Source organism: Centruroides vittatus, unplaced genomic scaffold (genome assembly GCF_030686945.1).
Source record: "Centruroides vittatus isolate TY-2023 unplaced genomic scaffold, ASM3068694v2 contig_971, whole genome shotgun sequence".
In the NCBI taxonomy this organism is placed as follows: Eukaryota; Metazoa; Arthropoda; class Arachnida; order Scorpiones; family Buthidae; genus Centruroides; species Centruroides vittatus.
Genome location: NW_027122644.1, coordinates 2,056,763 through 2,076,805, shown reverse-complemented (window position 1 = coordinate 2,076,805; position 20,043 = coordinate 2,056,763). Strand labels below are relative to the sequence as shown.

General features: G+C 26.4%; 1 protein-coding gene across 1 annotated transcript; it reads right to left on the bottom strand.

Moving 5' to 3' along the window:
* LOC136985556 (interaptin-like) lies at positions 1-18,485 on the bottom strand. Its single transcript, XM_067282861.1, has 5 exons — positions 18,305-18,485; positions 18,092-18,227; positions 7,491-10,554; positions 584-645; positions 1-366 (listed from the first exon to the last, which is right to left on the bottom strand). The coding sequence occupies exons 3-4, from the start codon at positions 10,514-10,516 to the stop codon at positions 603-605; spliced, it is 3,069 nt and encodes a 1,022-aa protein (XP_067138962.1). The 5' UTR covers positions 10,517-10,554; positions 18,092-18,227; positions 18,305-18,485; the 3' UTR covers positions 1-366; positions 584-602.
* Positions 18,486-20,043: the final 1,558 nt, after the last annotated feature.

The window sequence follows — 20,043 nt, the reverse complement described above, 5'->3', positions numbered from 1 at the left end:
TTGTTTTATAAAAATAAAACTACATTTAACCAACATATTACACGTTTAGGAACCTAAATAATTGGCCAATTTTGTCTATGGAAAAAAATATATATTTAACAATTAGGTGTACATTTTCTTGACGTAATACTGTACATAAGTTTTGTATAATGATGTCGATTGTTCCAAATTAAAATATTAAGTTTAGTAAAACATTAGTGCTGAATCCAAATACCTTCCATGTATATTATTCTAGAATTACATATATTAATACCTGAGATAAATTACAAGTAATCGAAAAATATTGAGCAATATAACAATATTCTCCATTAAATAAACAGTAAAATGGCAACTTGTATTCTTTTAATAACTTGACTATATTCAAAGCTGTAAAATAAGAAAAGGATTACTTATAATAGGATTCATTTCAGAATTATAATAATGGGATTTATTATGATTATTCTTAAATATAATAGGATTTAAAGATTAGTAAACCATTAAGAAGTAAGCTTATTATACTCATTTTAATAGGATTTATTTATAAATACCAAAGAATTTTCATAGTTTTCTTATTTGTTATTTAAAAAATAACAATAAAAATTACTTGATTTGCAGCTGTTATGTCATATCAACTGATAAACCTCGTTTCTTTGGCAGTATCTATCTCTGAAAAACAGAAAAAAAAATTATATTGATCAATGTTTCAAATGCAGACTAAGCTGAAATTGTCCTTTAGTAATATATTAAACATTAATATAAAGAAGATAATTAACTAAAATTGATTTATTATCACAATTATTAAATAAATTATTAGAAATTTCTTAGTTAAAAAACATTATACCTCATAAATTTTTAGTATGAATTAGGCCATTAGTTCGTTCATCATTACTGTTTTAACAACGTGATAAAATTAAGAAATTCTTCGATTAAATTTATAGCTAAATTACACATTAGACTTTGTTTTCTATATTTATTTAGAAATTAAATCGTGCTGTATAATGTAAAAGAAGAGAAAAAAGGTGATTTGGCAACAGTTGATAGTTAACGGTTGCTGTGGTAACTGTCGTGACAAGGAACAGCCCTTTCTCTCGCTTGTTAGGTGATAATTGCTTAAGTGACTAGGTGTTGCAAAATGTTGTTATCCATTGAAATAAAAAGAAACGTGCCCAAAAGTAGAGAAGGGTTAACGTCATCGAAGAATTTCTCAGCAAGAAATCACTTTTCTGGACTTGAAGTTTGCTGTGGTTTTAAGAAAAATACGTATACAAATTTACAATCATAATTAATAGCGTGTATAGTTTGATACTTCACATCAGAATATTATTTTTTTAAAACTTTAAATTAATGTATAGTCCATTACATGTTTTCCTCTTCGCAATAAATTTATTGATGGAAACATGTTGATTTTTTAAAGTATCGTAGACATAATCAATAAAAATCTAATTTTAGTGCTATTAAAGCTGTCTTCGATGAAAAATAACTTCACTTTGTCATAAATATATCATAAATACGTAAATTAAATTAACGTAAGCTTTATATTTATATAAAGAAAATTGTTAAAATTCGAAATTCTTTCTAACATTCAAGCGAAAAATAATGAAAATTATCGGAAAAATTAAGATAAAATTCCTTTAATTTAAGGTAATATTTACAACGTATCATATTTTGAAATTAAACTATGTAAATTAATGTTGAAAATTTTTTATTTTAAAATAAAATAAAATTTTAATTTAAAATAATTACATAAAAATGAGAATTATTTTTGATTACTTTTCATACGTCATTTATGTAAAGTATTATTTAAACTCTGTTTTTATGCATTAAACTATTCATTTAAAGTAATTTTTATATATTTTTCGAATTTTATAGATATAATTAATTATTATTGTATAAAAGCAATGAAACTGTAAACGTATAAATAAATCTATTTTATTAATGTAGCGAAAATCATATCGCCATCTAGTGACGAAAAATTAAACTATTCAAGATATTACCTAGAATATTTTTAAATAATTGAGTAAATAATGAATTTATTTGCTAAATTGCAAATAAATCTTATATGCTAAGGTAATGAATTTAGTAAAAATGAAATGCATAAATAATAATTTATTTATGTAAAACAAAATGAGGCATGTTTTGTTATGTACTGAAGAAATTTCAAAATTCAGGATTATTGTATTTTATTTACTGTACTTACACACAGGAATCGTTATGATCTATTTATAAAAATCTAATGTAAGCTCAGTTTTAAATATTAATTTATATTTAAATTTCGATTTAAGTAGTACAATATAAGCCTATATAGAACTTATATATACAGTAACCTATTATTAAGCCACACAGCAAAGGTCTCTTTTATCGCCTGAAAGATCCAAGTACGAATTCAAAAAGAATTTTTTGATTTTTCATGCGAATTTTGAAATAATCTTTCTTCTATATTCAAGACTAAATTTGCGCATAAGATAAATAAGCCGCAGCTTACGCGTTATGAGTCTATAGTTTAGGACCTCATTGGAGAGAAAGGGCCTGTTGCATGTTATAGTTTAGGACCACGACTCTTACGTCCAGTCCGTCTATACCCCCCTTTTTTTTAATAAAACAGTAGTCTTTCTATAAAAATCCTAACTTATTCATCTAATTTAATAACGATATCCTTACGCTCTTGTTTATTTTATAACATTCATTATGTTAATAAATAAGCTCTATTTATTATATTATGCTTTACTTGAACATAGATTTATACGATCATTTATATTAGAATAAATCTTTTATCTTCGTGGTCCAATTGTTTTCAATAGATTTAAATCGATTGATTCTATACTTTTATATAGCATTGTCTGTAATAAAATTGGCAATTTTCAAAATTGATCTATTTATTTAAGGTAAATTACAGTTACCTTATTTCTGTAAATTGTGCTTCTTCTAATCATTAATTCTCTGTTTAAATTTGGAAACTTTGGCATGATTTTTTTAAACTAAAATATATACAAATAAAATTATTATAAATATGAATATATCAATAAAATCTTCATTTCTTTGTCTTTCATTCCAATGGGCTTCTTGTGCCCATTGAGATGGAAATAAACTGAGAAAACTTTATTATACTTTACTTTGCATAAGAATTTTTCTTTTATATTATATTTACCAGTTTTTAATATAGTATTTTATTTTAAAGAAACAATTTTTAAGGAAAATATAAATAATTAACAATTAAATAATTTATTAATTCAGGATTTGAAAGAAGTTAAAAATATAATTTCTACTTTCTATACAAAGAAACTTTATTGTGATTATTTGAGTAATTTATTTAGGACATTTATTTTTTCTAGATCAATGATAGTTGTCGAGAACGTATAACAATTTTTCTGAAATATTTTCTTTTTTTTTTCTGCGAACCTATAGTTTTTGACATAGATTATTTACAAATGTAAGAGAGTTTCAGTTTTCCTGTTTAACGCTGAATGGTTTTATAGATTTTTTGACTTTTTATTCTCGGTCAATCAAACCTAAACATGCCATGTATTTTATTCCTTGTTGTCAATTTATCTTAAATTTGTAGTTTCTAAAAGCCGAGAAGCGGTATCTTGAGAAGATAATATTAAAATTTAGAATAGGATAAGTTATTACTACTTTATTTACATGTTTATATACATGTAAAACACCCGAACAATCTTGATTAATATCCAGAATTTAAATTTTATTATTGTCAAGAGCATAAGAAATTTACTAAAAATAATATTAGTTAGTACGATTTATTGTACATCTGTACTATTTGGTGTCAGTGATATGTGTTAGAGAGATTAGAGACGTAACAAACAGAATTGGAGCTGGCTAGATAAATGGAGACAGGCATGTGTGTGTTGTGTGTGACAAGCGAGTACTGATAATACTAAATAGCAGATTCTGCAAACCAGCGTTGAGAAAAGCAATGCTGAATAGTGCAGAATGTTAGGCAATAAAAACACCAGGAACGGAATATTGTAGCAGAAATTCAAATACTTAGAGAATGCAAGTTTTAATTTAATGTGGGAAGATAAAAATAAACACGTTAGAGAGAATGTGAAAGTGAATTATGATTGTTAAGAAAATAGAAAAGTACACTTAAATATGCTGAATTTATAAAATGATAGCAAGGCATTGAAGAGAATAAAACAATTGGAAGTCGTAAAAAGAGGATTATCAGAAAAATTTGGGGAGTGGCATTAAAAAATCTCAGGGAGAAAATAACGTCCCTAAAACTGATGATAAGAAATAAATGATGATAGAAGTAACTTAAAATTAAGATGAATGGAGAAAGAAACTCGGAAATCCGACCAAATAAATGGAATAGACTAGGATGATGATGATGAATAGGTCGAACCGAGAAGATAGCCTAAAGAGTTTATCTGTCTATTAAATCTATGTTACAGCATAAAATGATGAATACAAGTCATTTCCTGACTATTAAATAACTTAAGCATTATCTAAACTAATCCTGAACAAGATTCGACAAATAATAATACAGGATATTCTTGACAAATAGCCTAAAAATATATTTGTCGGGATAAAGAAATTAAATAACATTTTTAAATATGTCTAATAAATCTAATGAATAAAATATCAATAAGTAGCAAGTTTTAATATTTATTTTTGAATTTGAAACATACAGAAACATATTTAGGCTATAGTATGTTTAATATATAGTAGCCTATTTCAAATAAAGGTTTATAGGAAAGTTAAATCAGATAAATTATCCTATAACTGTGAAATGAAACTAGATTGCTTCTTTATGAATCTAAGATTCTAATAAATGAAATATAGTTTTTAATATTGTTAGTTGATGTGGTGTCCGCATGACATTATGCTTCATTGATTAAAGATACGCAACTTCTAAGATTGATTGATATGCAACTTCTAAGATCAGTAGCAGATTCTGAAAAGAGGATTTGTCTTGATTTCACAACTCAGCAAATCTTACAAAACCTGCATCAACAAAATGTAGTCGAATGGCTGAACAGTTAAAGTGCAGCCTACCGTCTAGGGGACCCATAAACAAACCGGGAGTGGTATGTCCCAAAATGTCGAGTCCCATCCCTCACCACTGATTGTGGGCCTGGCCGAACGATGGATCTGCTAAAATGGCTCTCTTATTGTCCACATGGCATAAAGGTATAAAAAAAATAAGCAAGTTCGAGCTAAAGAATAATAGATTTTAAAAAATGAATACAGAATAAAAAATTGTCAACATATAATGTAACTAAACAATATTTTATTTAAAATTTCCTGCTTTAATTTCAACTAGAACTAGAAAAATAAAAATAAGTTTCATTTAATGATTAGAATAATATTTATTATTTTTACTGGATACTTTATTATAGATTTTTTGAAAGATAGTTAATAATTTTGATAGTTATAATATCAAATGCACTTAAAAAATAAAGAAAAATAGATTACATTTACATCTAACTTTTATAATCTGTTAACTAATGAGACTTTGAAAGAAAAAGAATAAATAAATAAGAAAAATAAAAGATTACAATAAAAATAATTATAATAAATGATGAAAAAAGATCAAGAAAAATGATTACTTGAAATAAATGAGATAAACTGAATTTATGATTAAAAAAGAAAAAAAAAAACAAGAGAAACAAGTTTATTGAATTGCAAAAATTTAATATTTTTTTTTCTGTTCTGTAGAAATGAAATGTAAATTTTTAATAAATAAAATTTTATAAATTTTATTTGAAAAATAATAAGTAAAAATTAAATTAAAAAGGAGAATATGAAAGCTAAAAATTGATTTTTTTTAATATAAATAATTAAATAAAACTCGTTTTTAAATTAGAATTTTAGAAATGGAAAAATTATTTTTCTTGCCGTTCTTCATACTTAAATTATTAAATTATATGATAATTTATTATGATTTTCCTATAGAAAAAAAGAGGTTACACAGTTTAAAGCATGAAAGGCAATGATACATGTGTCACGCACATAGATTTATTTAGTATGAAAAATATATAAATCACGCATAAAAAAATAAGCTAATTTTAGAATGTTTTTACATATGCAGAAATCGTTTTTCTATAAAGCAAAAATAGAAAGATAAAAATGCATATTTAAAATATTTTTAATTGTTTATAGAAAAAAACAAGCAAAGTTTAAATTTATTTTGCGTCATCTTTATAAAAAGATAAACCGAGCATAAGTTTATATTTGCATATTAAAGGATTGTAAAATGTTTTTATTAAAGTTTGTTGATCTACTCTTATAAACTTTCCAATGGAATTTTAATGCGATATATATATATATAAGAACTTCTCACGTTTCTATCTTTAAAGATGAATTCGAAAATAGTTGGTTGCTGAGATACAGAATCTGATGAAATATGCGATCGGAATTCTTTACAAGATTAATGAAAAGGAGAGTAAAGTTAAAAATATCTTCACAGCAGGCAACTCTTATATTGATAATGCATCACTCTTTTCTTAATCGTAAAAAAAATCAGGTTCTATAGATATCGAAATAGCCTAAAAACCATCCGTATCTAGATTAAATATTTGTAAAAATTCCATAAATGCATCACTGAAGGAAAAATATAGAGAAGTAAGTTAAAATATATATATATATATATATCTTTACAAAAAAGAAGAAAAATATTACATTTTTAAGAAAAATTTAATAGCGAATTTAGAAATGATTTTTTATTTAAACCTAATTAAAATGTATTAATATACATTTGTAAAGATTCACTAATGCTTTATTCAAATACTTAAATATTTAATCATAGTTTTATCCATTTTTTTTTAAGAAAAAAAAAGTTATTCTAAATTCAGTTTATGATTCATACTCATAAGTATACTTGGAACACGCAAAATAAAACAGGCTTATATTCAGGTTTTTTTTAATTATTATAAAAAATATGATAAATTACAATAGCATTTATCAACGACAAATTTATTATTATTAATTAAAAATTTAGAAAATAATAAATTTAAAATGTCGCATTTTTTGTGTACTTCTTCATTTATAAAATTTAAAAGTGGGATTTTTTTAAATAAATTAATGAATTATGATATAAATAATAAATGAAATGTAGAACAAAATTTGTTTTGATAAGAAGTAAAGTAATTAGAGTGTTTCATAAATTAGGACAATTAGAAAAACTATCCTATTTATGTAAATTTTTGTTTTTATTTCGTTGCTTTCTTGATAATAAGAGAGATATATCTGACTAAAAAATTATTTCTATCATAAATAAAAGAATTACTAGTCTTAAACGAAACTCGTCAGTAAGAAATTTTTTACATGCATACTCCATATTTTTATTTTTTTAATGACAAGCTTCAACGCGTGGTTTAGTTTTAATTTTACACAGAATTTCGACGTCAAACTTGACATTTAGATGTGCTTGACTACAAAGATATAGTAATTAGGTCAAGTTCATTGTAGTTTTTAGTCTAATTCTCTATTGATAAAACTTTTAAAAATGATTATTTATAATTTAAAATTATTTTTAATAATATATATCTTACCTTTTCTTATTGTATCCACTTATCTCGGGAGGGCAACGATTATTCGAAACAAAACTCCGATCTCCCATTGAAATTTTATTGTTTCGGTTCGTCCCACTTCCTTGATTTTTAATTCTAGCATTGTTTCTTAACGGATGATTACGACAAAACCCTATAGGAGAATCTGTTGTATGTTCTAAAGTTTCCGAATCGTTCCATCTTTCGTTCCTTTTTCTATTATCGCACACAATTTGTTCTTCTTCGCTTGAACTTTCAGAGTCATCTAAAGAAGATTTCTTTTTTCTAGAATGGACCTCAAACTTTTTAATTTTTTTCCTCACATTCATATTTGGTTGTGATGGTAAATTTAGTCTAGATTTATTTTTTATTGAATCTAATGTTTGCATTTTGGCATCCTTTATGTCTTCGTACAGTTCTTCGTGGCTTTCTATCATGTAATACGAATGGGATTGAAAAGTTCTACCACTGCCTGTTCTTCGAATTTCTGTGTGAATTCCATATTGCTCTTTTACTAAATCGTCAGTATCTATAAACCTATCGTTGTTGGGTTCTATATTGGAATGTTGGCGTTCTGAATGAAAATTTAACTCTGTATGTCTACTTTCTTCACCTGAAGATCGTCCTCCTTCGGGTTCTGGCCTTATGTCTATCCTCTGCGTACTCCGACGAAGCCATTTACCCATACCAGTTTGATGCTTCCATCTATTATGATTATTTTGGCAATGTTTATCTTCTCTGAATTCACTGAATAATATCTTTTTCTGTTTATCTCTTTCTCGTTGTTTTTTAAATTCTTCTTCGACTTTCTTCATCCATTCTTTTTCTTTTTCTCGCATCATTTCCTTTTCTAATATCTCTTTAGATAATTTTTGTTCCAACATTTTTCTTTCAACTTTTCTAATTGTACAATTATAAGCAAATTTTTGCTTGTCGTTAAGCGATTTTTTATCTTGATCTTTATTTTTAACGTCTGTAGTGTCGTATTCGGGGAGGTACATAACATGCCCTCTTCTAGAATAGTCTAACATATTTTCTCTACTATTATCATCCTGTTTGTGGTCCTGTTTGGCAACAAAAGAAGTCGAGTTGTTCCTCCAAATTTTTTCTTCTTTCATAGATCGTTGACTTTTTGGAGAATCTTTGCTGTTGTCGGCAATCTGTAAACCATTTACAAAATCAGGTAAACTTCTACTGAGTGACCAGTTGGCATCCAATCCATTTTGATTTCCAGAAGATTTTGCTCGAAATCCTAAAACTTTCTTAAAATTTCTTAAACTATTAAAGTGATCAGATTTGTTTTCTTTTTTCTTTCTATGCCTAACTTTATCACTCTCTCTACTACTACTCTCCTGATCCTTATATTTCTGCCCTGTAAACATGTTGTTTGGTAAAGTGAATTTAGGTTGCATGTTTACAATCTGTGGCAGTCTTTTCTTGCAGGGAGCATCTTCTCCTTCAGAATCGTCTAACAGATCATGCTGAGGGACCCAAGCAGAATTTACATTTTCTTCAATAGGAAAGCTCCATTCTAACTTTCCACCTGATCTTTCGCGATGCAATAAGGGACTATCATCATCGGGAGATATTCCAGAGTCTTCGCATCTATCAGATATTTGGCGTTTGGGTGCAATTGGTTTATTTATTCTTTGGATTTTATCTTCAAGTATCTCTCCTTCATCACTACTTGGATCTAATGCCATATTAGATTTTGGGTCTATAACAATGGACTTCCATACTTCTGTTGGAGAGAATCTAGATACATCAGAAAGTCTTTTAGGTAAGGTTGGTTTTAGTTGAAGATCGATATCTATGTCTTCTTCTTCTGACCAACTTAGAGCTGATGATGATTCCAATCTCTCTTCTGGTTCCTCATTACTATATTTATAAAACCTTTGTTTATCATTTAATTTTTGTTTAGTTTTACATTTTTCCGCAGATAACGACGGTTGTAAATCTTTTTTCGTATATTTTACGACCTTGGTTATGGGAGATAATTGATCGGAAGCTAAGTATGTATTAGAAACTATGGCTTTAGTATGTCTTGGAGAATCTGATCTACTGACATACGATTTCGATTTCGAATCTGTTTGTTCTTTTCTTTCTACATTCGGTTTAAGACATTCTACATCAGCGAAATAATACTTTTTTAAATTTTCCCAAGGGCGTTCTTCTTTTTTATTTGTTTTCTGAGCTTCAGAAATTTTTTTATCTGTTCTTTCTTTTCTTTTCGAAGAAAGTCTCTCTATGGCTTCTTTTAACTCTTTAGATTGACCGTTTTCTTTTAAAACTAAAGAACTTCGATCCTCTTCAGACATTTTAGAATTTTCATCCATTTTATCGAAAGATTTATTAATTAGTTTTTCGTCTCTAGCGTTTTTGCTTAGTCTCCACTTATCTAAAGAACGTCTATTCTTTTCGTAGTTTGAAATATTTTTTGTCTTTTCGTCGTCTTTATTATTGTAATCGGGAGGCGGAGGTGGAGGAGGAATGGAAGGAAGATAACAATCGCTATTCTTTCTTTCATAAATACCGTTATAAGCGTCATTTTTTAATGAAAATCTATTCAAGTCTCTAGGTAAAGAACTAGATAACGGAGGTTCAGGAGCACGAATTTTCTTTCTTGATTTAATCTTGGCTTTACTCGGACTAATGGCTATGATACTTTTCCTATTGTTTTGATTATCAATTTCTTGATCTCCCATATCGGAAGAAGCCATCATTCTTCGAATGATATCCGGATCACTATGTGATTTTCGATGCCCATAAATTGGCTTTGAGTCACATTTTCTGCTAGTTGCTTTGACTAAATCCGTTTCTGAAATATTAAGTTTATTCTTTCTTCCGCTGATTGTGCCTCCATTATGTAATATCGAACCGTTATCAGTGCTCCTTAACCGTTGTCCTGATATGGGCGGTGGAAGAACTTTGTTTTCTGGACTAGCATATCTTTTATTCTTTGTTTCTTCTGTGCACAGAGATAATCTAGTTTGTGCCAACTGTACGGAATGAGAACTCGAATTACCCATTTGATCAACTTTGGCACGAGTATAACTCCGTCGAACACCTAAAAATAAAATTAAACTTATTCTTTAAAAATTTATTCACGAGATAGAAAATTATAGATATAAAAAAATGTATTTAAAAAAATAGAACACAGTTAAAATTTAGTTCATCGACCTCTAGCCACCTGTGAAAAGTCAAAGTTCGTAATTATAAGGTTAAATTGACAATGAGGAAGTGTCAGAATTTATGTAAAGAAGGCCAGGTCAAGTTTATATACAACAGTTCTAAACCTAAAATGAAATTAAAATTATAAATTTAACAATAAGTAATCTTAACTTTTAATATTTTACAATATTGGACCAGATTATATGTAATATTTAAAAAGATATATTGAAAGATTTATTCACTTATATACACATTAAATATCACTAATAAGATGTTTAATTTAAGGAATTATGAAATGTATATACAGTATACACATGTATTTATATTAGAAACCGCCAAAACTTTCACTCTTAATAAGATAAGTAAATATATATTTCTATTTATCTCTTAAAGAAAAGAAAAAAAGGGGGTATTTTTCTTGTAATAGAAACAATAAATGTATGAGTTAAAAAAAAAAAAAAGATATCTGAAAGCCACAAGGATCTTAATAATGCACAATTAATCAACTCACATAATAAGTTTTGTCTTATTAAAGCGTTAAAAAAAGGAAGACATTATCTGAACATAAAAAGCTATCGAAAAGATACAATGACAATGAGATGTTTAAAACTGTATTGTTTATAAAGGCGTTTGGAAAAAGTAATTATGTTTAGTTCTAATTCACACATATGACAATTGTCTAACTGATAAATAATTTAAGGTTAACAACTAAAGCAATTTTAAAAATTAAATTATTGTTCAACAAACTATTAAATTAAATTATTGTTCAACTTTAAAATTCTGTTTCATTCAGTTTTGTTCAATATCTTTTTACGTACAAAATAATTCTACGTAAAAATAATTTTAATTGTTGTTTTATGAAACTAAAATAATATAAATAATTACTTAATTAAAATTGTTACAAAAATATATTAAATTTAAAACAAGTTTCTACTTAAATGCACGCTACTTTTCTGTTTATATTTTTTATGACCACTTTAAATTTCCTTTTCTATCTGTAATAAAAATAGCAATTTCCTCTAAATTAATTTTTTATTTAGAATTTCTTTTATTATAACAAACTAAAATATCTCACATTCGTCCATTAAAATAGATTCTTTAAAAAATTTAAATGAGTTGCTCGTAAAATATTATAACCAGAAAACAATATTTCAATAACATAAAAATAGATTTGTAAAACTTCTTTTCATTGCAGAATAAAGAAATTATAAGAAAAATTCGATTGAACGTATGGGCTATTCTTTACAAAGAAAACTTCTTTTACTTTTATTATTTATAGTTGTTTGAAATTATCTTATAAACAAAAAGATATTTATAGGCTTATTGTTGATACATGGAAGCATTTAAATATATTCCAGTCATAATCAAACTAGGCATGATATATTGTCTATTGTAATTTTTAATAATGAAAAAAAGAGAATGGGACGATCTTGTATGCGGTAAAATCGCACAATATTATTATTATTCAAAATTTCGCGTTATGCTGCAACGATTTACTTAAAATAGATTACTTATTTTTATAATTTCTAGTAGTTTAATGAACTTAAAAGAGTTGTCGTAGAAAATACAGTGTTTGGAGTAGAAAATACAGAATATAATGATGAATAAGGCTTGAAAATTTAAGGATCTATTCTCTTAAAAAATCTAGAAAAGTAAATTTAAATAAACGAAATTAATAAAATTTAAAAAAATAACTGATAAGGATATCGCAGAATTTGTATTATTATGTAAAATATAAGAACGGGCTATATTTCTGACTCTAATAAGGCAAACATACTGAATTATGCTTCTTGTAATGGGCAACGTAGCATGAATGAAAATGAAAACGAAATTATAATCTAAGTAATCGTGAAAAAGCAAGAAGATACGGATCTGATCGGATCCTACATCCCTCTCAGTAGTCTAACGATATAAATTGCCATAAAATAAAAAAAATTATAGTAGAAAATTTATTAGTTTCTCAAGTAAAGCTTAATTAATGTGACCTTTCAGATATATAAATTCAATATAAACGAATATAAACTAAAATTATTTCAACTAGTATAAAGTTTCAAAGTTTATAATATATGCTTTAATAAAATTTTGAAAGTATAAAAATTTATTTTTAAAAATAATAAACGTGGTTTAAGTAATTAATATCTTATATAATAATAGATGAATGGTAGAAAGGAAAAAAAATACTTTTAAGTAATAATGGAAGATGTTAGAATTCCTTAAACAAATTTTGTTTCTTAATTTTATTAGATTTAAAAGTGATTTTTGCTTTCAGTCCAGGATCTTTCTATAAAAACTGACGTTCGTCCATTTCAAGTACGACTTCCGCATTACTGAAGGTCACCTGAATGCTACCTTCTCGTTATTTCCTGCATAAGTCATATCTAGAATCAAACAAGTTCCTTTCTTCCTTGTGTACCGTGCCTTTAGGTAATATTATTTACAAAATGTTCCGAATTCTACACAGCTTCTTTTTATCAGAAATTATTTTTTATCGTACGGATCACTAAGCATTTACAAGAGAAGATTCGAAAATAAATTATTTTAATTAGGTAATTTGTAAGATTATTACCTTTTTTTCAATAAATACTCGACCTAAAACTTATTAAATATGCTCACACCATAAATTATCTACGCCTTTGCATTTCTAATGATTAGAATAAGTTACAGAGCACAAAATGCTCATTTTGGAATAATAATAATAACAAATGTATACTTTCTCATGGGAACAAGAGTCAGGTGATCGTCTTTTTATTTGATTTCTTTTTCTACTTCTATAGTTAAATTTAATTATTATAATTAAAAACTATTACATTAATAATTTTAGATATTACATGAAATACACAAGTCCTTTATAAATGATAATTTCTTTTATGGTTGTGATGTGAATTTGATTTGTCCACACTTTTTACTTGATGTTACGGAGAGTGAATGTTCTATATTAATTTCGGGAAGAAACTAGAACTTCAAAATAATTTTTTCTGCTTTATTAGAGTTTTTAATTATCTTTATGGTTTTTTTAATAGAGGATCTTGGCGAGAAATATAGAATTTGTGTTATACCATAATGTTTCTCTCTGAAGGAAGTGATTCACTTGAATGACATCAAGAAATGATTGACACATCACCGAACATAATGTCAATGTCCTTAACTTATTTTGGATTTTTATGCAATATACTTCTTTCGGTTTCAGTCGTCTCTATTATTCTATAATTCTTCAATTATATTTTTAATTAAAGTTATGGTGTAGTAATATATACTTTTCTGGTTATTATTATTTTAAAATTCTTATCTGTTATTCTCTGTTGCGAATTTTACATGAAAGAGTAAATTTAAAAATTCATTAAACCCGTCAAAAAAAGAAAAAGAAATAAAACAATCGTCATGATAATAAGAATCGTATGCAGTTCTCACCCTAAATTCTTTTATGGAACATAAACAAAATATAATTTGCTCTTATAATGCTTTTGACCTAGCATACTCCTCTTCCTGTGTCCTCGAGGGCTTATATTAAAAATAGCAACATATTTGAGAAACGATTTAAAATGCAATGAAACACGATTAAGTTAGCAATTTATTGCATTTTTACGTTCTACATATTGCATAAAAACTACACTTTAGCAAATCTCTCCTTTTCAAAATCATGGTTTTTTTTATAAATTAAAATCTAAAAACTATTAAATGATGTAATTAATGCATGTACAGCTATTGTTTGTCTGTGATATTTTCAATATAAATTCAATTATGTACTCGAACATCTTTTTAAGTTGTACTAACAATGAGAAGCGATCGTAATTATCATTCTCATAAAGCTAACTAGAAGAGGATCTTGTAACTGATTTTAATTTAATACAGTCCACACACCAATGATTATGATTCATTCTGCTTTAAAAATTGTGACACATAAAAAATGTATATTTAATTTCGTTAAACATTAGAAGAATAAATTAGTCTTGAGTAAATTTGGTTATACAAAGAATACACAGATTTAGTCAAGTATTATTCAATCTGTCAAAATATTGTTGAAATACAAACAAATTTTTATTTATTTTCTTATGTTAATTTATAAAAGATGAATCATACTATTTTGTTTTATTATTATTATTTTATCGTATACACAAATCATACTAAAAATATTTTAATCATATTTAAATCTATTCAAAACGTTTGAATATATTTAAATATTTTGAATAGATTTAAATACATTTCAAGAAAATTTGAGTTTCTTTTGTTTCTTCCATACTTTATATGTGAATATAAGTTATGTACTAAACAAAATTTCATTCAGTTTCGTGTACCGCTCTAAAATTTATAATCACAAGATTTTTTTATTTATGTACGTGGTTTCAAGTACAATTTTAGCAATATCTCCGGTAACATAAACATATTGTGAAAAGTTGAAACTCATTTCCGCAATCAATTTAAAGACAAAGTCCTTACAGATTACAAGTAGACAATTTGATGAACGATGTAGACAAAATTAACATGCACAATGGTTTAAAACTTTTTTTTATTGTTAAATTGTAAAACTCACACAGCGATTATAAAAAAAAAAAAAAAAAAATATTATTTCAGAATCATTTATTTTCAAATAAAAATGTTTCACTCTCTCTTGAGGCTATTCCTGGTTATTCTAAATTCTAATTTTGAGTGTAATAACTAGAAACAGCCTCGAGAGGTTTTAAGTTCTGATGTTATTTTAGTGTTTAAAAAGTTTTCTTCTTATTATCTTTAACAGCCTTAATTAATAATTTAAAAATCAATCTTGTGTCATTCATTCTGTAACATAATATCTTACGACTTCGATACTTATATATATATATATATATTAATATCATAATTTCTTCTATTATTTTTTTTATACTTAGCGATAATCACTGCCATACCTGTTTGTTATATACTTTTATTTTATATAGGAAGTGTATTAAGCTATGATATTAATCATTTGTGTAACTTATTGCTTGATATATTGATATATGAGTCTGTATCATAAGAATGACGATAGTCCTGCACTATTTACAATATCTTAAATAATCTGTGTTGGACCTACTTTTAAATCTATATAAGTAGATTAGGAAATCATTTTCCAATTTTAATGATTTATCTAGATGTATAATGAAAAGACACGCGCTAATGCGCCCATTTTGTTTTATTAATTTAATAATTTATGTTTAAAAGTCACAGTTTAGATTAGTGCAAAAAAACTTCCTATAAAATAAATTTTTAAAAATACATAGTTTTTGCCTTAAAATAGAGGGGAAAAACTGGTTAAGAATCAGTTTTTATAAGTTTTAAGTTGGATGTTTGACGTTGCAGATATTTACAGTTGAATTCTTAAAGAAGATATTATAGTTTAAGGCTTTAAGCCATCATCAATTATAAAAATAATAAAAAAAAATCTATAATTCAACTGAGTTTTTACTCTAGTTGTTTCGAATGATTTAACAGAATGATAGATGCTTACTCAGTTCTACCACTGTAACTATAATAAAGCCTGTGCAATTGTTAAATTTGCCAAAAATAAGCAAAGTGGTCTATTGTTTAGTAAAATCATCTTCGTAACAGCAAACAATGCTAAAAAATTTTTCGATTTTAAAAAAATCAAAAGGGCATCTATAGGAATAATAAATTCATCCATCAAATCTCCTTACAAATAATATTTATCTCCGAATTTTTTTTAAAAAAACTTCAAAATTTGGTTGTGTAATGGCTGTTTTTATTTGTTCCAAATACTGGAACAGAAAGTTTATATTAGATTTTCTTGGTGCTCTGATACCGAAACTAGTTTGTGACATTGAAATGCTTTCTTCAGTTGGTAGAGATATCCGAAATGCCACACTTTTCTTATGAGATATAGAACGGAACGGAGATAAAAGGCCTAGTCTAGGCAAGTTTTGATTGACCTGACATCGATAATTAAGAAAGCCGCCACTAATGAACAATTCTCCGGTGAATGTAATGAACAAATGGTCAAAGGGAACACACAATAGAGCTTTTTTTTTCTAATTATAAATTTCATTGCTTCCGTTAGATCATGTGTTACAACTTAATCCTTCTCTTTTTATTAAACAAACCGTTGTAACAACGATTATGTTTAATGAAAACGTATTAATTTCTTTTGAAAATTTTTTAAAAAGTATATATTTTTAGACGAGAATTGAGGTTTTTATTAAAATTAAAGATATAATAATGATAATAATGTGCTAATAATATGATTTAATAATGTCACTACTGATTGATATCTGAATAGATAAGGAATTTTTTATATTTTTATATCTTATACTACTTAAGATATAAAAATCTTAAGTAGTATAAGAAATATAGATATTCAGTTAAATAATAATACTTTAACGTTATTACATCTACTTTTTATATGAATTTAAATAATATAATAATGAAATTTGTATGTTTTTATTATAAAAATTATGAATATATTTATTTTAATGATATTACAATATGACTGTGATTCATCCGTAAATTCATTATTGTATAATGTTTAAACCACAAACCCATGGTAAAGGATCACATTCTTGCTTCATTGTTACTAAATGGTCTATTTACTACAGGAAATTACAAAACATACAAAAACTAAGTAGGCCTAACTACAGTATTTAGAATTTTACATTATTTTCTTTTTATGTATGATAAATTACGTCGGGAGAGAGAGAGAGAAACATTCTAGGCATTCACCGGCTCGTTTACAATTGTTTTTTGTTTATTCATTATAATTTTTTTCCTCTATAGTTTGTATGTATAAATGATACATTTGTAAGGAATATTTTTTCTATATTCGAAAATGGGCTGTGTGAAATGGTAGATTAAAACGCATGATCCATACTACCTCTAGGCTAATCTATAATAATCCAGGTCAGAAATGTTTAAAAGCGTAGAGAATCAGACGAATACACTTTAGTTTGGGTCCTACGGACGATGTAAATATGTAATTAGGTCACGCTTTTCTATTAGTTTCTAAGCGCGTAATTATTAACATAAAAGTTTTTATACTGATACGTTTATTATATATCGAAATTGTTTATGTAACAAAGCTCTACTTCCGGGGAACAACGTATAATTTCTATACGACTTAAAGATTTACAGATATTTAATATATATATATAAATCTAGATATTACTCTACATCTTTCTAGGGTTAGCCCAATATTTCCATATACGTGGACCGGTTTAGTGATGCCTAAAGTCAAAACTCAACATGGATCAGTCGTGTCAATGGCCGAGAGTAGCCCTTCAGTTGTGGAGGTGATGATGAAGCCTTACAGTCAACTAGCATCACCGGATTTTACTCGCGATAGAAGAAAATAAAGAATATTCTATTACAAAAACTTGACTAATTAAAATATATATATTTTTCTATGTCTGCAAATCATCATTACATTTAATAAAAACTGAAAATTTATATTAAAATTTAAAATTCCTACTCACTTTTGCAACCAGAGCATCATATCTACTCGAAGTTCTATCTTATCATTAATTCTTCCGAAACGAAGAGCACAAACAGGAAGATGTATTTATTACTCCTCCTATCTATCATCCATCCATTTATCTTGCAATAACGAGACTGTCGAAGAGGATATATAGTAAAATATCCAATTTACTATAGACGATATGAAGAATAGGTTTTATAATACAGCTAACTTGTAAGCTCGGAACTAGAGGCAAAGTACGTATCTGTCTGGCTAGACTTTCCGGTAATTATGTGGGCGAATGCACTACTGCTTAGATTCTGGTGAAACCGGGAAGGCAGTCAGGTAGAAAAATTGTCATTACGGATCGTGCCTTCAGATTCAAATCAGCGAATCCACTAAGAGAAGCCTCATTGGTTACCTGGAGGTAAAAGTAAATAGTGTCAAACAAACGTTTTGCTTTGGGAGGTGATTTGCTAGTGATTGGTTAATAACTGGATTTGTGCATTTTATTAACTCACCTTTCACTGTAGGGTGCTTCAGACCTCCCAGAACTTGACCCGATATATCAAAAGTCGCTAGACTTCCTAGAGGTTTGTAATTGGAATAAATGACACGTGTTTCTCCTTTTACGCTAACAAAAAACTAGTTTATTCCAGTGCTTCAATGATTTTATGGTGTAAATTTAAATTTATTTTTTCTTAAGGATGAAAACAATGTATCATAATTGGAGCCATCTCATAGGAACAATTAAGAATACGGTTAGATACACTTCATTAATTATCACAATTTTTCATTTCTGCGTTGAAAATTTTTATAGATGAGTAATTATTTTTAATAAAGAAATTATAAACTGACAGAAAATATGATGACATACATGATAATCTCTTCATTATATATTTTAAAATTGGTCGGATTGCTTAAACGATGTTAATTCTATTTTCTTTTCTCGAAATATTGTAACAGTTAATGAGCTAATTTAATAATGTTTCATTTGCATATTTAGTAAATATTAATTTAGCTTTTATTTATAGTTGTACCTCCTTCAGTTATATTTATTTATACATTTATTTGTTTGTTTGTATGTCGATTTTAATCATATACAATGTCAATGCAATCGGACGAATGATTGGATCATAATTGTATTACAATTACAATTCTATTACTCTCTTATTTTCATAAAAAGTGTACTTGTGTACTTTTTAAGGAAATATTAAAATAGAAAAACCATTCAATTGCGATGTTGTATAGGAAACACGAATATTAATGCTGAAACTTTAAGAGTTACAATAAGATTAAATCTGACCTAGAAAATGTAAAAATATATACTCTGTAATAATAATTTTAACCAAGTTTTCAGTTTATGTTGATACTCTTATATTGGATAAATATATTTGGTGTTTTCAAAAGTGTACCTCAAAAAACGCTTTCTCTACTTTACAATACTAAATTACATTTACTACTTGCAAATATAAATAATAATAATTTAATATATAAATAAATACAAGCCATGTTATTTTAGCTAATTAATAATAATCTTTATTGTGTTAATCAGCCAGTTCCTTATGTATAAAGAAGAAAAAAAAGCTATTTTTGGGTGCATTGTTAAAATATTTATACAGATTTTTATATGGTTGCAGTTAATAATACACAAAATTCCGTATTATAGAAATAAATGAAAATTTTTAAAAGTTGTTTTCAGATAAAATTAATTTTAAAAAATTAATTAAGTATACAATTACGAAATCTATAAAATTTAAATAAGCCATATACTGTACATGATTATGTATTTAAAACTAGGTCCTAATTTTAATTTTAATCGCTAATAATAGTACAAGATTTTCGTTCTATTTACAGAAAATTTATAGTAAACATATATAGAATATTAATGCAAAGCTTAAAATTATGATATACGCTGTATTAAATTTAGCAGTAATCTGAAATTATAGGACAACTTGATATCCTCTTTTA